The sequence below is a fragment of the Oratosquilla oratoria genome, chromosome 2, assembly GCF_046742065.1.
Source record: "Oratosquilla oratoria isolate Oo_2021 chromosome 2, ASM4674206v1, whole genome shotgun sequence".
In the NCBI taxonomy this organism is placed as follows: domain Eukaryota; kingdom Metazoa; phylum Arthropoda; class Malacostraca; order Stomatopoda; family Squillidae; genus Oratosquilla; species Oratosquilla oratoria.
In genome coordinates this window covers 59,358,992-59,377,302 of record NC_134778.1, presented here as the reverse complement: position 1 = coordinate 59,377,302, position 18,311 = coordinate 59,358,992, and the positions used below count along the sequence as shown (strand labels likewise).

At 44.9% G+C, this 18,311-nt stretch overlaps 1 protein-coding gene across 8 annotated transcripts in view; it reads left to right on the top strand.

Annotated features, from left to right (window-relative positions):
* The window catches only part of LOC143039006 (uncharacterized), a 117,993-nt gene that overhangs the window by 81,301 nt on the left and 18,381 nt on the right, over positions 1–18,311 (top strand). For 7 of the 8 annotated variants that reach the window (XM_076208865.1, XM_076208872.1, XM_076208860.1 and 4 more), the window contains 3 exons: positions 13,117–13,263; positions 15,041–15,136; positions 16,241–16,594. In XM_076208865.1, the coding sequence (XP_076064980.1) occupies positions 13,117–13,263; positions 15,041–15,136; positions 16,241–16,594 (597 nt within the window). The remainder of the gene's footprint in view (positions 1–13,116; positions 13,264–15,040; positions 15,137–16,240; positions 16,595–18,311) is intronic. The other variant, XM_076208878.1, reaches the window with a different exon arrangement.

The following is an 18,311-nucleotide window of genomic DNA, read 5'->3' as shown; positions in this document are numbered from 1 at the left end:
TGACAATGCTGCCGATTTTGAAACTACTTAATTGGTCGAAAACCTGTGATAAGTTAAGGAAGGCGGATGAAGAAAACGCTGGTCTAAATCCAAGTTTTTCATCTGAGCTTTTTTCAGAGCTCATTACGAAACTAGTCAGGAATAAACTACGACCTTGACCCGCGTCTTCTTCATTCACTTTCCTCATACGTGTGTGTGTGTGTGTGTGTGTGTGTGTGTGTGTGTGTGTGTGTGTGTGTGTGTGTGTGTGTGTGTGTGTGTGTGTGTGTGTGTGTGTGTGTGAACATTAACTCAAGCTGCGCTACGGAAGGTGTGTCATAACGCAGCTTAATCAGCTTAAAGAAATCGATTTACGACAGTCAAAATAGCAATAATTACTACTTTAGCGACAGAGGATGAAATCTTTCCTTTGATGTGGGTGGATCCCCCCCCCCCGGGAGGCGAATAGAATCGCCTGGCGGCAGCCAGAATAGAACGAAGAGAAATGTCACCTTGTACGGAAGGGGTCAATGAGATTTTACTTGTCTTGGGTCGGTATAGGGTCATATCATGGCGCATGCGCAGTGGACCTCCTTGAGCATCTTATAGTTATGCCCTCTTGGGTAGCCATCTTCTGTCGTTAATTTGTAACTATCAACTTTTCTTGTAGGATTTTAGTAGTTTTGAATTAAACCTGAATTTATTTATTGGTTGTCTATTTATTTATGTATTTGTTTTTTATTTGTATTAATCGTCGTTCCAAGTAGTAATCTACATCATAATAATCCTCTTGGTTGTCTTGAATCACCGGGAGGGATTTGGGTTCTCGTCAATTGTGCATTTTTAGATACGAGAGAGGGAGAGAGAGAGGTGAAGGAAGAGAGAGAATGAGAGGTGGGGAGTAAGAGAAGGGGAGGGAGGGGTGTGTGGCATGCCCGCATCCATCTCCTCCTCCTGCTCTTCCACCACTACAGCCTATAAAGATCCATTTGTCACAATATGGAGTTGGGGAGGTAAATCCAAGCCAGGATGTTAAATGTCACTCCATTCCGCGAGTTCCTCTTAAAGTCCTTGAAGGTGTTCAACCCATCCCTTTGGACACTAAAAACGTTTACCTTCGTCGAACCATGTGTGTGTGTGTGTGTGTGTGCGCGCGTGCGCGCAAAGGTTTGTTCCCCGTGGGTGGCTGTTGCCGGCCAACGAGGAAGCTCTCGCGGGGCAATTGAATTGAGCCCTGGCTTGTTTGTTGTCACGTGGGGCGGCGGCCGAGCGACCCACCGCGGAAGAGGCACTGAGTGCCAGACAGGGCCACCGGAGCTTCTTCCTGCACACGTGAACAGACTGCAGCTGCGACATCAACCCACGGGCTGCCATGGGCGGACCCAAGGATGTGACCCCTTTGCCTAAACGAGGCGAAGGATTTTGTCACAGCTGTGCTATGGTTTGGTTTGTCACCTCACTTTCCTCCAGCCCCCACCTCCACCTCCACCTCACTCTCCAGCGTCTTTCCTTCCAACATCGAGAGGTGAAAGCTGGATTCCCCCATGGGATCTCGTGAGTCCAGCACCCGTCTCACTCTTTGCCTCCCCCGCCGGAACTCTGTCCCACCCACGGATAATCGAAATTTCGACGGAAGAACAAAGTATATGAAGTGCGCGCGCGCGCGTGTGTGTGTGTGTGTGTCTGTCTGTCTGTCTTCCTTCAAAAGGGGCGGTCACCGTCTCGCCCCAGCAGGAGCAGCTGCCCCGATGTCATTGATTATTACATGCAAGGCCATCAGCTGTCGCAAGGCACCCGTCCATACACACGACCTCGAGGGGACCGCGAAGGCCTGCCCGACACCCCTCAAGACCCCCCACTACCCCCTTCGTTCTTCGGCCTTCCTCTTCCACCTACACTTCCTTACTCGTCCTCATCCATTCGCCGTCCCTCATCATCATCATCATCATCATCATCATCATCACACCCACCGGGATTTCTCAACGTGGGGTCCGTGACCCACTTTCAGGCTTTGGGGTGGACTGAGGAGGGTGTGAGGGGGCGTGGCAGGTGGCCAATCTCCCACCCCCCACTTCACCCCCCGGCGGCCCCTTACGTATGAACCTTGACCCCCAATTAGTGACGTCACATCGTTGTGCCGCCTCGGTGCCATTTCTCGAATTCTGAGTTTTCATTTAAGAGCAATTTGTTTTTAATTATTTTTATCTGAGGTCTTGGAAAATATTACTCAAGGGCAAATCTTTAGGGTGGCACAAAAAAAAGAGCCTCGAGAAGGGGTTCGTGACAAATGAATGGTAATGAGAAATACCCTGTGTGTTGCTTTCCTCCTACTTGTGTATGTGTGTGTGTGTGTGTGTGTGTTTACCTAGTATTTTGCGGGTGAAGAGCTATGCTCGTTGGGACCCGCAGTTGTATCTTTCCGCATCCAGTTCTTTCTTAAAGTGTGTGTGTGTGTGTGTGTGTGTGTGCGTGCGCGTGTACATATACGCTCGTTTGTGTGGTGACATGCAAGGAAATTGAGCACGTGTGGTAGAGCGAGAGGGAAAATTGAGAGAAATGAAAAAAAAAGAGAAAGTGAAAGAGAGAGAAAGAGGAATGATTTTTCTCTTGGGTAGGGTGTGGCAAGGGTGAGTAGGGGGAGGGAGAGGAGGGAAGGCGTGGGTGGGATTGGTGGGTTGGATTGAATACTTCCTGACGGTGCAGTCACTGTTACCACTGCTGTTGCTGTGACTGTTCAAACCGTTCTTCATTTGCTTTTGTCCATTCATTCTCTTGTGGTAGTACTCATATTATTACTCAGGCTGCCGCCAATTGATTTTATTCGTCTTAGAGGCATCCCTGAAATAAAAAAAAATATATAACAGGAAGGTGGCCGTGGGAACAAAACGCCTGTAACTGTTATGGCTAACCTTGTGAATTTCCTTCAGGCTGGACGAATTTATTCGCATTGAATCACTGCAGAGGTGGCCATGCGCTACCGTCAGAAAGTAACAGTCCTGACGGAAACGTACGTCTCAATAGATTCTAATTTGTAGACTCAGGCCATGCGAGGTCATTAAGTATCCAGTATTCTGTATGGAGGTCCTAAGATCGAGGGTAATGTGACTAGGGTGGCATAGACACAGCGTAGACTTTTTCTTGTTTACATTCTCAGTGAGGTGGTTGACGTCAGAGGCAAGGCCTAAAGAAAACGGGATCCTTCGAGTATTTGCCTCGTAGGCCCCTGGGTAACATCCAAGACGATGACCCCCAGAAAAAGGGGCCATGGACGTCGAATGGGGTCGCGAATTTCGTCGCCCTGTGTTAAATTGGTGGTCGGGAGACTCTTCATAGAACCCCTCCACCCACCTCTCCGGTGTTTGACCGTTACCCTTGGACCTTTCCCCCAGAAATCTTCTCCGTTCTCGCCTCGAGATCCTGCAGTCATGGTCGTTCTTCTTGCAGAAAGTGACGCTTGGGACCACACGTCTGCACAAAAGAATGACGACCAGGTCTTAGAGCCCTCCGGAAGGGACGATACCTCAAGAAGTAAAACTTGGGAGCAGGGAGAGGGGCACCCATTAGGGTCGGGTCCCCTCGTGCGCCCAAAGCCACGGATTTCAGCGAAGCAGGAAGGGTCGCGGTTTTGGTAAGGGGAAGTGTGCAAGGGTAGAGCGGGGCCGTTATGCAAGGGCAGCTAGTGGGAAGGAAGTGGATGGGAACGACTGTCATGGAGACGGCGACGGTGGCGCGGCGCTGGGGCGGGTGGTGGTCATCGGATCGTTCACCAGCAGCAGCGGCGACGGTTGTTGTGGTGGAGGCTTTAATTGCACAATTACTCAGTCCTCCTCCCGTTGTCTTAAACGCCTTGTGCTACCTCGTGTTCCTGGTCACAGCAGTCTTCTCTGTATCTCCAGAACTTTTTTTTACCCCTTCTAATCGTACAATCATTCAAACTCGACTACAGTCCATACGGCCACTTTTTTTCTTCTAATTCCGTTCCCCTTTTTCTTGTCAAGGGTGCTACTTAAATAGCACTCACTCTTCTATACTTTGTATAACTGAAGAGGATTGCAGTTTGCAAAGGAAATATATAGATTACCTGTCTCCAGTCTTTTTGCTCCAACTGTGGTTTTCACGTGATCGATAAATGTGGTATTACATTTTTACCAGTAATACATACATACATACATACATATATATATATATATATATATATATATATATATATATGCTAATAAGAACACGGGTACGTGTGTTTACTTATGCAAAGTAGACCACTTTTTCCAAGTGGTCTACTTTGCATATATATGTATATATATATATACATATATATATATTTATAATTATATATATATTTGTGTGTATGTGTGTGTATGTATGTGTGTGCGTGTATGTGTACCGGATATATGATAGATGTCTTGAGGGAGTGTGTTGTGAACTTTTGAAGGCACCTGCTTTCAAGTGGTGGTCCGCAGGACGTTTACCATATTTGGTGATACACTGGAGTGCCTCCATTTCTAAATTTACTGATCATACAGTCTATTATTCTGTATGATTACTCATGAATCTGTTGGTTAGAATTAAATTTCAAACCAAAAAAATTATTGACTACTTGTTTGTCGTTACCACACACACACACACACACACACACACACACACACACACACATATATATATATATATATATATATATATATATATATAGATATATATATATATATATATATATATATATATATATATATGTTGGGCTGGTGACCCGTGACCTGAAATAAGTGGAGAGCCACCATATTAGGTCAATGTTTAGGTCAAGGTCAAGGTTCATCCTGAGTGAAGTGATGGCACCCTTTCCTTTTCTTTATCTTCCTCAATTATTTTTTTATCTTTTCTTTCTCGCCTTTTAAGAAGCTTGGCTGGAGGAGTGGTGGCTCGATGTTTTGGTGTTTCCAAGGATTTCTATGGGAGAAATCGTATAATGAAGATTACGAAAATTGCTGTATTTTCCTTTGATCAGACGACGGGGAATTACCCTTACTCCCACACGCGGCCCGCAGGAGCCGAGGAACGTGCACCTACCCTCCCCCGAAGAGGAATGGGGTGGGGGAGAGTCTGGGCACAAAGGAGTTTTTCCACAGTCGAATGAGATTTTTTTTTTCTGTCACAGGAATGTTTCCTTCATCCCTGTGATAAATCACGTAGCAAAAGGATGATAATCATTTTATTATTTATTTTTTATTTTATGATTATTTTGATTTTTTATTCTTTTTTATTATTTTTACGAATAATTTTTAGGCGGTATAGCAACAGGATCGGGTGGTGGATGGCGGATGGGGAGGGGAAGCCGGGAGGGAGAAAGTGTATTCGAGGTGGGCTGAGAATAACAATTGGGAAATCATTAGGGAAAAGGCGGAGAGCAGAAGGGAGAAAGTCGGAGGGAAGGACGGATGCAGTAGATCAGTTTGTAGACCGAGAAGCCTTTTGGAGGGGAAGGAGTGGGAGGAAGGGGAGGTGGCCTCCTTCGTCAAGAAGTGATGTCACAGATGTGGCGTTATGTCGACTGTGGAGGAAGATGATGACGTGACAAACGTTGTAGTTTTCTTGTCTGTGTCTTTTTCTTTCCATCCCTTTAGATATTATACATTTATTTGTTTGTTTGTTTGTTTGTTTATTTTCACACAGTTACTTTAGCCTTGAAGCGAGTCTTAACTTATTTATATCACGTTAACGCTTTCTGACGTACCATTCCATCAAAACATGAAACGATGATGGGCAAAATAGCTCTTTCGCTGGTAAGAGCAGGTACAATATGTATCATCTAATATTCCGCGCCAAGAATACACCCCCAAGGGATCCACACTATTCATTTTGGACACGCACGACATGCCAACACCCACGCCGGAAGAGACAAGTGGCCATATTGCATGTTTACGCTGACGACATGATGTCACGCGCGCACGCACCGCAGACACAAGGGTAGGGCCACAGCTGAACTTCAGTCATAAGAACAATGACTAATCGCCCTCAGATATAACAGACAAAAATATTTAAGTGTTACGTTCAACACTTAATTGGCAATGCATATCAAATACTCCACAGAAATGCACCAATCCTCAACACGCTCATGCACATAATTTATGAAATCTGTGCTGGGCTGTGCACCCATTATATACACTTATTACACTGTCTTGCTATATTGCTTCTGGCCCAGGGCAGTGGGCGAGATACAGGGATGACCCGTCATCCATGAGGAGCTAAGATGGGAGGAGGAAAAAGACCTTGGTATATACCTAGGTATAGATACACATATCACTCAAAACATAACACCTAATGATCACGGGTTGCACAAAAACAACACCCGTAGAGCAACGACACAAAGAGACAAATGTTTTACATTTCCACGAACAAAACCCACACTATCTAGAACAACCACCATACATTGCACAATCCCACACCTGCACAAGCAAACATGCAACATAGACAGACAAGGTCGAGTTGGTATGGTGTCCGCCACAACCTATTCAACAGTGGGAGGCCAAACTAAACAGGACAGATAGAGGACACTTAAGCGAATTTCGCTGTGGCCATTACACGCCGCTCGGGACTGAGCGACACAGGTTAGGCAACACTTGCCCACAGGGACAGGCTGGCCTCACATAGTGCCCCACATGCGCGCGCGCACACACACACACACACACACACACACACACACACACGTAAAGTCACAACATTACCCATAGATCAGTCATATATGAGCTCTGAGCTCTCTTCTGGGAAGGAAATAGCTGTCGATCACGAGTCAGCACGTGATCCAAGACCATAGTGAATCACACACACACGTCTTCACAAACAGGCAACAACAATCCCTATCGCCTACGAATAGAATAGTCTGAAGACGACCAGAGTGATAGGGGAAAATACCACCCTACCGGTACGGAAGGGGGGTCGAAGGACGGCGGGGGCGCCTGTGGGCATCCGGTGCCCTCTGTGCAACCAACTGATGGCGTCCTGTTCCCGGCGATGCCATCCGGGGGGAACGGGGCGGGGGGCAGATCCATGACCCTTGGGTTCTGGTAGGAAGTTTTTACCCAACGAAACAACCAAACCTACCCAAATTCCCAGTTGTCATAGAAGTATACAATAAACGTATGCTTTTCTTTTTTGCACATTGTTTGAAGTTGGTATTTTAGTCATTCCCTGGAAAACCCGATAGAACACTTGCCACTTTCGATGCATGTTTTGCAAAGCCGTTAGTCTCCAAGCGCTGGTAGGTGGGGATTGAAGGACGTCACGTCTTGCTCAAATTCAAAATTCCAGAACTTCCGTTGGTAAAGTGACGTCATGTCGACTCTCGGAGAATATGTTTAGCAAATGCCGGCAGACTTGTATTTGGACAGTTGTTTTTTTCGATCTTGGGGGAGGGGGGTGTCTCTCAGTACTCACGTATTCGTGGTTGGATTTGACATGTGAACAGGACGTTTTACTGGCAGGTAAAACTCCTGGTCGACTTTTAGTTAACCTGAAAGACCGAACAGAATTGACAAATGCGCCTCTTTACGTGAACTCACTACTTACGTATTAATTTATTCATGTATCTGTTTATTTTTGCGAATCGTTGTAGAAACGTTATTTATAGAATAGATCAGTCTTATATACGTGCTGACGGCGGGGGATTGGGGTGAGGGAGGCCGGCCACGAGGATGACCTGGCCTAGCTTGGCCTGGCTTGGTTTGGGGACGAAAAGGAAGCCATACTACGGTCGCCACCGCTGCATACATTGCCCTCGCTGTCGTCGTCGTCGTCGATTTCCGGGTCATTATTGCGCAGTTATCGTCACTGAACTCTCCGTGATGTTGGCTGATTATGTCAATTATCGCCGTAATTAATATATATATATATATATAATATATATATATATATATATATATATATATATATATATATATATATATATATAATTGTGTATGTGGGCGTGCACGCATGTGCATTTTAATCAAGCTAACTAGAAAGAAAGAAAAAAATTCTCACCGGAATTTTGCCGAACTAACCCAGTCTGCCCTAACCAAACCTCAATTTTTCAGTCCTGAAAAATAAAGAAATAGATGGATGAAATTATTCAGTGAAATAATGACCGTCCGCTAGCGGCTGCTCTCGTTCGTCCTTGGGGCCTCGTGGCGTCCGCCAACAGGAATTAATATCAAATGAAAAGGGGAAAGTGCATTCGGGTGGGGGAGAGAGGTTGCTACGTTGGTTGAGGACGCGCGCACACACACACACACACACACACACACACACACACACACACACACACACACACACACACACACGGAACAAATTGAAAGAGAAAACAGCGAGTGCTTAAACTATACATGATTTTAAGAAAGAACTGGATGCGGAAAGATACAATTGCGGGTCACTACGAGCATAGCTCTCCTCCCGCAAAATACAACTAGGTAAACTAGGTAAATACACACACACACACACACACACAGGGAGAGAGAGAGAGAGATGGTGCACAGTATAAAGTGACAAGCATTTAGGAATGATGAATCGAAGAACCTTACCACCACCAAGTATTTATATCCCCGGTGGATTTTCTCATCACGACTTGAAGGTCGACACAGCACTTTGTCACAGGACCTCAACTTTATCGACCCAAGGCTGCTTCGTTCTTATCGCGTCACGTATCGTCTGATTTTTTTTGAGGCGGGGGGTTATCATATCAGTGCGACCAGACAAATAGTTCCATACACAAGCACGTATATATTTCAGTCGTTAATACACAATTTATTCCTATTCTGACATATTAACCGAGGTGGCGTCATGTGATTGAACGAAGTAACTTGCGGTGGTATTCTTAAGAAAAAAAGTCCTTCCCTATATAAATATTTCCCTCTCAAGGATATATATAAGGAAACAATTTTTTTACGAACACCACCGTAAGATTCTTAAAAAAATATTTCCATATATAAATCTTTCCGTTCCAAGGATTTATATATATATATATATATATATATATATATATATATATTTATATATATATATATTTATATATATATATATATATATATATATAATTTTTTTTTTTTTTTTTTTTTTTTTTTTTTTTTTTTAAGAATAAGAACATAAGAATAAAGGAGACTGCAAGAGACCATAAGGCCTACACCAGGCACCACCGTTGCGGCGACAGGAAAGGGAAAGTGGCACCTGACACGGAAACCGTTGAAGTAATACACTCGGTGGACAGCGTATCTACTTCGGTTGTTCACAAGATGGTCAGATCCACGAAGAATGTGGGATTCTTGTCATGTTCTCTTTTCTTGAGCACCGGTCAGGTCAGCGGTTTTGGTCCCGTAACAATATTTGTAACTTAAAATGATCTGGCGGATCCAGTAGGAGAGTCTCTCTCTCTCTCTCTCTCTCTCTCTCTCTCTCTCTCTCTCTCTCTCTCTCTCTCTCTCTCTCTCTCCCCTTGTGACGTCAAGCTGAATCAAATCTTCACCGGGTCCGTCCCCAGATGGCCGTGGGCCGTCTCAAGTGGTCACTGACAAACCAAATCGGGCCCCGGAAAAGGACACGCTCCTCCTCCTCCTCCTTCTCCCTCTCCTCCTGTCAAATGCAAGGACGGGGCAAATTAACCAAATTACCTCCTCACCTTGGGCCACAGAACAGCTGTGGCGGCGGCAACTAACGATTCTATCCTTCCCCTGTCTGTCTTGTCTCCCCCTATGTGTGTCTGTGTGTGCTTGTGCGCGCGTGCATAACTACCCCCAAATGGGTTGGACTGGGTGGCTTTGGGTTTGGTTTGGTTAGGTTAGGTTAGATGGTGTTTGGTTGAGTTCCAGTGGGTTGGCTGGGTTGGGTCGTTGTGGGCTGCGTTGGATTGGGCGAGAAGCAGCGTTACGATGATGAAGCGGCAGCAGCAGCAGCAGCAGCTTCCACTTGCCTTTCACTTCCAGCAGCAGCGAGGAGTGACTTCGGCCAAGTCTCTGGAAGAACTCCCCTGCGGCACCGAACTGCCAAATCTTGCTCCTTCCTTACCGGATGGTTCTCTTCCATGGCTGCCGCCTGGCGATTTTATTCACCTCCGTGACGGCTTTTCGTAGGCACAGCTGATCAATTCTTGGTAATCCATTATGTAATATGCTCACCTTTTGTACTATATATGTGAAGCCACCATGGAAGGAGATGGACCAATCTTCACGGAAAGGGCTTCAGCCCCCTCTGAAGTGCTTGGGATGTGGGAAGGGACCAAGACGCGCCAGCACACAGGGCGCAGGTTCCCGTGAAGCGTTATACAAAGTGTTACAAAGGAAGGGCATACCGACAGGAGATCTTTTGGTCCATAAGTAAGTGGGATGCGAAAAAAATTATAATGATGATGATGATGAGGTCATAGGTCTTCCTACAGATGACTCTTCATTAAACACGTGGCGCAAATGGTACCTGCTTTCCTAAACGGACTTCAGAGGAAAGCATCTCCCCCACCTCTCGTCTTGGGAGCCCATTATCAATTCCATATAGAGGAACTCACGCAAGAGTAGCATGTTTGGCTTTTACCAAAATAAAAGGTGATCTCTCGTTATGGAACGTCTTGAAGGTCTGGGTGACCGTGGGGCATTGGGGGTGGAGGCTGATGTCACGGAGATCATTAAAACAGCTAGTTGGCAACCCGACAAAAACGAAAACTATTCCGGTCACAGTCGAGAGGCAAAGTGTCGGGTAACCGAGGGAAACTGGCCCCGATCTCTATTCCAGTTCGCGGAGCTCTCAGACAAAGGCGGAACGGAAACTTCAGCGACAAGATCCCTCCTCCTCCTCTTCCTCTTCCTCCTCCTCCCTCGTCAGGTCTTCGGTCAGTCAGCTTTCCCACTGACAGATTGTCTCGGGTTACTTCGTGGCCCTGATTTGGGGACCGTGGGACTTGAGCGGGCACTGAAACGTTATCTTTAATGGGAATATAAGTCTGCTGATATGAGATCCAGGATTTCTATTATATATATATATATATATATATATATATATATATATATATGTGTGTGTGTGTGTGTGTGTGTGTGTGTGTGTGTGTGTGTGTGTGTGTGTTAGAGCGCACGCAACACCTCGCGAACGAAGGAGAGGTTGCCAAGCCAGCAATTACCAGTTGAGATCCAGCCAGCCCCCAAAACCCAGGGAGGGGCGGGTGAAAGATGGGACGAGTTCTCTGAACTTTTCGTAATCGGGCGAGACCAAAACCTCCAAGGATGATCATTCCTTCCCACACCGTCTCGCCTCCGACCTCCTCATTCCCTCCTCTCACTTTAAACCCCATCGCACATTTGTGTGTGTATACATTAGGGCTGGGCGGGATCCGAGTACTGGACCCGAATCCACCGGATCCGACAAGGCAGGAGGGACCCGAGTACCAGATGTTGGTACTCGGATCCGCTGAGACGAGTACAAACGATTACTCAAAGATCTATTTTCCCTGTGGAGCCAAAATTCGTTATGACCACTATCTATACGAAGCATTACATTTATACCATACTTGATATTATCATTAATTAGTTACAAAGTCATATGTTGCAAATGAAATTACAATAGAAATAAACTATTATTTTCGGCTAGCGATGCATGGCATACAATTTCAGTATTGCCATCGGCATCTCAAATTCTTCGGAGACTGATTGGCTGATGCGCTGTGACGTCACAGCAGAGGGTATAAATAGTGCCGCGCACTCCACTGAACCGTAATATAACTAATGCAAACTTTTTTGTACAGCAGTAAATATGTAACAAATATAAATCTGTGTGCATAACTGACGTATTATAGTGGACAAAATACTTCAGCAGTCAGAGATAATTCAGCAGTCAGATAGAGATTCCTTGGTGTTCCTCTTGAGTGGGATTCGCCTAGTTGGTGTGGACTCGAGTAGATGTAGCTGTGGCGATTACCAATGCCAGGCGAATACCGCGCGACTGGGATCCGACAGAGGATGTCAGTCGGATCCCGCTCCCAAACGAATCCGTGGACTCGCGCTGCCAGTTCTCCGTGCTGAAGGAAGTACTCGGATCCGGATCCGAATCCCGCGGATCCGCCTGGCCAAGTACTCGGATCCGCGAATACTTAAGAACTCGGATCCTGCCCAGCCCTAGTGTGCATGCGTGTGCGCGCGCCGTTCTTAAGGATGAAAAAATAAACGGAAGCCAAACTGACACAATAAGAAAAAGAAACTTCTCGTATATCAGCTGATATGTTATTCGACCTCTTTCTTCGGGAACTTATTCCAGCGCCGCTGTAACAACGTGTATCCTCACCCTCTGGCTGCCTCCTCCTCCCTTTGTGATTAGAATATTAAGTGGCACCGCAGTTACCTTCCCGTCGATACAGACCAATAACTTGGTTACCTACCTTCTATAAATCTGGCCCTTTTCTTCTTCCTCCTCCTCCTCCTCAGTCGAAATTTGTTTAGCTAATACTTAAATCCAGCAGTTTCCTCCCTACCTCCCCCTCCTTCTCCTTCTCTTTCCTCGCCTCGCTCTACTCCTTGCCCTCCTTCCCTTCCTTCCTCCTTCTTTCCCTTCCCTTTCACCCTCTTCCTTCCTTCCGTCTTCTCCCCTTTTCCTCCCTCCCTTCTTTATCATGTTTCTCTTTCCCATTCTATTCTTTTTTCTTATTGTCGTCTCTTATGCCTTATTTCTCTTATGTTCCTCCTCATCTGCTTCAACTTTCCTGTTTCTCCTCTTCCTCGTCTCCGTTCTCTATTTCGTTCTTTCTCTTCCCACCCTTCCACTCCGCCACCAGCCATCCTAGCAAATGCCGCCGTTGTTGCCCCCTTGTCACCCGCAGGTCCCCATGTTCTCACCCACCCACCCCACACTCCCTCTTACATCATTATTTGCCCACTGAGCACCCATCCCATCTTTCCTGTTGCATACTCCTACCCCTTCTTCCCCATAACCTCCTCTTCCCCCCCCACCGCACTCTACCCCTGCCTCCCCTTTCTCTTCCTCCTCCCCCTTTGTAACTACTCTCCCCTCTCACCCTCACCCGCTCGCCCCACGTCTCTCGAGTGAAAGCGTAGTGCCACTGGATAGTGACCGGCCCTACTCACTGATTCTCGCCCCCCTCTCCCTCCCTTCCACTCTGCCTCTAACGACTCCTTTCCTCTGTTGCAGGCGTTCCACCTGCGGGACATTCGGTGTGAGCGGCCCCGGTTCCTGAGCAAGTCCTACTGTGGGTTCCTCACCTTCAACGTCATCACGTACTCGCTCTTCGCCGCCGAGGTCATACTCACGCAGGACACGGACACCGAAGACGAACGGGTAAGTCGAGGGTGAGGCTGGTTGCCTCCTTTTGGTGTGTTGGACCTCGCTGAGTGCTGAGCCGAGGCAACAAGGCAGGTTGGGGCCAGGCCAGAAGGCCTTGGCTAGTTGATTGTAGGCAGTTCGTGCCATAAGAGAGAGGTTGTTGCATTCTAAAACTTTGAAATTTGGGATAAATTTATGTTAATTATAGACATCTGTATGTGTATACATGTATTTATGTGCATATAAGGTATGTGGTGTTCTGGTGTGAGTACTTTTGTGCATGTTTGGTTCTCCCTTACTAGAGGTGTATCATTGAAAAAAACAACCAATTTGTCAATAATAAACCTGGAACGTTCAGTGCAACAACTAGTTAAATGCAGTTATGACGATGATGTTGCCACAGCGTGAACTTTTAATATTGACAGAACATAAGGATGTAACACTACATGGGCACATAGCTCTTTATAAAAAAAAATAAGGAAAAATGAGCTTCGAATGACTAGTGCACAGACCCCACGATATATAGTCGTTGAGGAGACAACGGCGTTGCTGGATTATGGCACCAGAGTTACAGAAGAAACCAGTCGCCTTCTTGTGCTACTATATTGTATATATGTATATAATGTGTGTGTGTGTGTGTGTGTGTGTGTGTGTGTGTGCGCGCGCGCGCTTTTCTGCATGCTACCACCACTAGTCTATGGCTCTGTGCATGAATGTATATGAGGAAGCATTGCTGACCGGGCAGTGTCGTCTGTTGTGTGCTCTGAGTGCTATGCGGCGGCTACAGCAGTCTAAATAAGTGTACTCTATTCTGTTTAGTTTGGTAAGGAAAGCCAAGGAACCTGTAAGGTAGGTTTTAGACCAGCTAGAGCTTTGTAAACAATGAATATTTGAATTTCTAAGGAGCATTTGATAATGTGCTGAGTGGCACATTATCAAATGCTTTACACGGCACAGACCCATGTCCAATCCAGCAGTTACAAGCTAGTGTTATTTGCCTTGGCAATCTATGGCCATAGGTCAAGGATGATGACGTTAGGTGCAGCTAAGTTACTTATGGCATGAACTCCTCACTTTCTTTGTATATAAGATATTCCATAGGAGACTGCTTTGGAAATGATAAAAGGAGAATTGGGTTTCTTTAATATATAACCTCATGGTCTCCTTTATAAGACCTCTATGTATAAAGAAAACCAGTGAAAGACAAGATCATATGGAATATTGAAGTAGATAAGGGGAAGAGTCTGTGTCAGGGAAGAATAGAAAATAAAATCTCGTGAATATTCTTTCATTCCTGAAAGTTGTCAGTGACAATCTAGTATAACAAAAGCCACAGTGCCCTCCAGTACAGGAGTTAATTGAGATAGGCTACCCCTATACTACTAGTGGAGTTACAAATATGAATAAAGTAACTTGGCAGCAGCTGGAATGAAAGAAAATGTGCCACCCAATAGAGAAGAGCATGACCATGAAAGCCACCCATGTTGTATTTTGAGGATGATACTAGTGTACTTTTGATAAATCATTAATTTTACACTGGTTTGGGAAATTGTGTAAGGTACATTTATGCATGAATGGAAGTAGTATACCTGTCAAGAAATATTATTTACTGAAATTACCAGAGGGTAGGGATTTTAGTATCAAATATTTTATTTTGGTTGAGTGCATAATACAAACAACAGGATCTCTTAATTCAAGAGTGGTTGCTGCATTCTACAGATATTACAGTAATCTTTTATCTGACCACGACTTATTTTTTCTGTTGGTTTACGTTCATGATTTCTTTCCACAGAGCTTCCTGAATCACGTGTTCAATGGCTGTTATGCAGTCTTGCTCTTCATCGTGGTTGTTTTCTTCTTGATCTATGGGGTTGAAGTATACTTCAAGGTAAGTAGTGAACTTACAGTCTCTCTTAAGACACTTTTCGCTTCATTTGTGGATTACAGCAAAATTTGATACGATGTCACAATGGCAGAGACTGGAACTATAGTTGTTGGGTTCGTTGCTTGTTGGGAATTCTACCGAGTCTGTACTCTTCACAACACAATGTGGATCCAAACACTGTGCCTTGTATAATTATTGTTGATGATCATTTAGATGAAGAGTTCTTAACCTAGGGTCTATGGACCCCTGGGGGGTCCGTAGATGTGTTTCAGGGGGTTCATGAAGATGAGGTGAAAATTTAACATTTATATTCTCAATACAGCCCTCATTCATGTCCCAGTCTTGTCACCTTGTCAAAGACCACTCCATAGTTTCATATTTTTATTCAAGGCAAATGACAACAACCTCCTCATTGATCAGATCTGTTATGCAAAAGAAGACTGCCTTTCATGATTGTATGTGACCATTAATTTTTGCATAGAATGGATTTTTTTTATATATATATATATATTTTTTTTTTTTTAGTAATACTTTGTATACCACATATATATACAAGACAATGAAATTTAATTAGAAAGTCCATTATATTGCATGCAAAATCATGTTTATGTCAATATACCTGGGGAAAGGGGCCCATAGCTTTCATCAGATTCGTAAAGTGGTCCATGATTCAAAAAGTTAAGAACCATTGATTTAGATATTTCAACATAAGGATCATTATTATCATTGGGAATGTGTTTTTGTATTTTGCTGCCAATTTGATACTCAAAAAATGAGGTAAATCATGTTTTCAATAGATACGATGTGAGGCATATTTGTTTTTATTGAATATATTTATTTGATTTTTTTTTTCTGTTTCTTCTCTCAAAATCTCACCATACATATGTTTTTTAACTGTTGTCCTTGTTTCATTGTGTGCAAAACAGTTGTTAGTAGATGAGCTCAAGTAGATACTGCAGCCATACATATTTGTAAGTTTGAGAATTGGTATCATGCTTAGGCATGGACCTTGCTTGAAGACCAGATGTTAACACTTAGGTTTAGGTAGAACCCATAGAGCTGTATTAGTGTGGAAATGTAGGCTAACCATATGCTTCTGTGTTGTAGGTGCGTGGTGGTTTCGTGAATGACACAGTGATTGTGGGAAGCGTCCAGTCTCGAACTCCACCCCAGAAGGAGCCACAGCCTCCCTTACTCCCTCCAGCACAGCCCTCCTCTCCCTCCACATCCTCCTCTGTTTCCACTTCATCCCAAGATCCTTGCTTACCCTCCACATCCTCCTCTCCAGCTCCTCCTCCATCCTCTTCTCCCCCCTCCCCTTCTTCGTCATCCTCTTCCCCCTCCTCCCCTGCCTGTTCCTCACCATCCACAAGCCTCTTGGATTCAACTTGTTTCCCAGCTAATCCTTCCTCTTCCAAGCAGGCACAGGACCCAACCACAGAACGACTTGTGTCAGAGCAGGTGTGTGGCCTAGACTTGTGCGTGTCTTAATACTGTGTCTGCTAGGTGTCACTGGGAAGTCATTCACTCCACAGGCTACTTGCTATAGTTGTTCATAGAAAACAAGAAAAATGCTGAAGTACAATTTATTCTAATACTGTAAGGAACATTATAACCTATAGTGCATTTCATTTTAAACACCAGTATAGAGTAGCTGATTACATTCATGTATCTATATCTTAACATAGAACTTATATCCCTGTAAGACAGAAATAAATATTTTGTATAACACTGCAAGATATCTAGACACATTAGTTTTTATTTATATACTTGTTTCTTCATTTGTATACTATAAGCCCTTCTAATCCACTTGGACACTTCCTTCCCATAGACACATACATACATACATACATACATATACCAAGGCTTTTTCCCCCTTACAAGGGGGGTAGCCAAAAAGAAAAAGGCATAAAATCATTCCCACCCATTCCATCTCTGAATACACTCCACACCCCTCCACCCTCCCTCTTATCTTAGCACCTCCTGAATGACGGGTCATCCCTGCACCTTGTCCACTGCCCTGGGTCAGAAGCAGTGTCGCAAGACACAGCACATCCACAGCAAGGCCGCTTCATTTAATCGGCGACCCCCCCTCTCCGTCCCCCCATTGCATAAAATGAGAGGACGGGGAGAAATCCCTTTGGGCTGCGTCAAATTTTGCTCACACATACTACCTCACCCCCCATCCACCTGCCCATTCCATCTCATGCAATCACAACATCCATATACAACCATTCTCCATTCACCCCTGTCTTCTGTCCTCTCCAGTCCTTCTTCAACTGACATTCCCCTCTTCCCCAAAGCCCCCTTCACCCCATCCATCCACCTCATCCTAGGACATCCCCTCATGTTCACTTCCTCCACATCTGCCTTCCACACCTCTTTTACTAGTCTTTCTTCACTCATTCTTTCCATGTGTCCAAACCATCCTAATATTCTTTCATCAACCCTATCTCCCAGCTCCTTTTCCACCCCTGTTCTCCTCCTCACCTCCTCATTTCTCACACTATCTAGCCTAGTAACCCCCATCATACTTCTCAGACACCTCATCTCAAACACATTCAAACTCCTTCTCTCTTCTTCTCTTATGTTCCATGTCTCTACCCCATACAGTGCTGTTGGCACAATCACTCCTTCATACAGTCTCCTCTTAGCATCCATTCCCAAATGTCTATTCCTCATTACACTCTTTAATCCACCAAGGCATTTACTCGCTTCTCACACACATTGAATAATTTCACTAGTCACCCTGTCATTACTCCACCGGTTGTCAGATTCCTCATGATATTCATTTTATCCAGGGGCTTTTCCAGCTTTCATTTTTTCCATTGCTACTTCAATTTCCTCTTATACTAGTTCATTCTACTAATTTCAGCCACTCACCCACCACCTACTCATAGTCACATCCTCCCAATCCATTGGCACACTCAACTCTCTTTCAGCATCTCCATCTCCCTCCCTTCTCTTACTTCTTTCTCTGCCTTGCATCGACTTTCAATCTTCTTTCCACTAGGTGGTGATCAGACATCCCTCTACTCTCCACTCTTACACATTCATGCATAGAACTCTTCTAGGCCCCATTTTAGGCTATGCCACCAATCGCTTTGACAATATACACTGATGTAACTCTGTCTTCATAAACTATTTGCAATCATCAATTCATTCATTACACATCTCC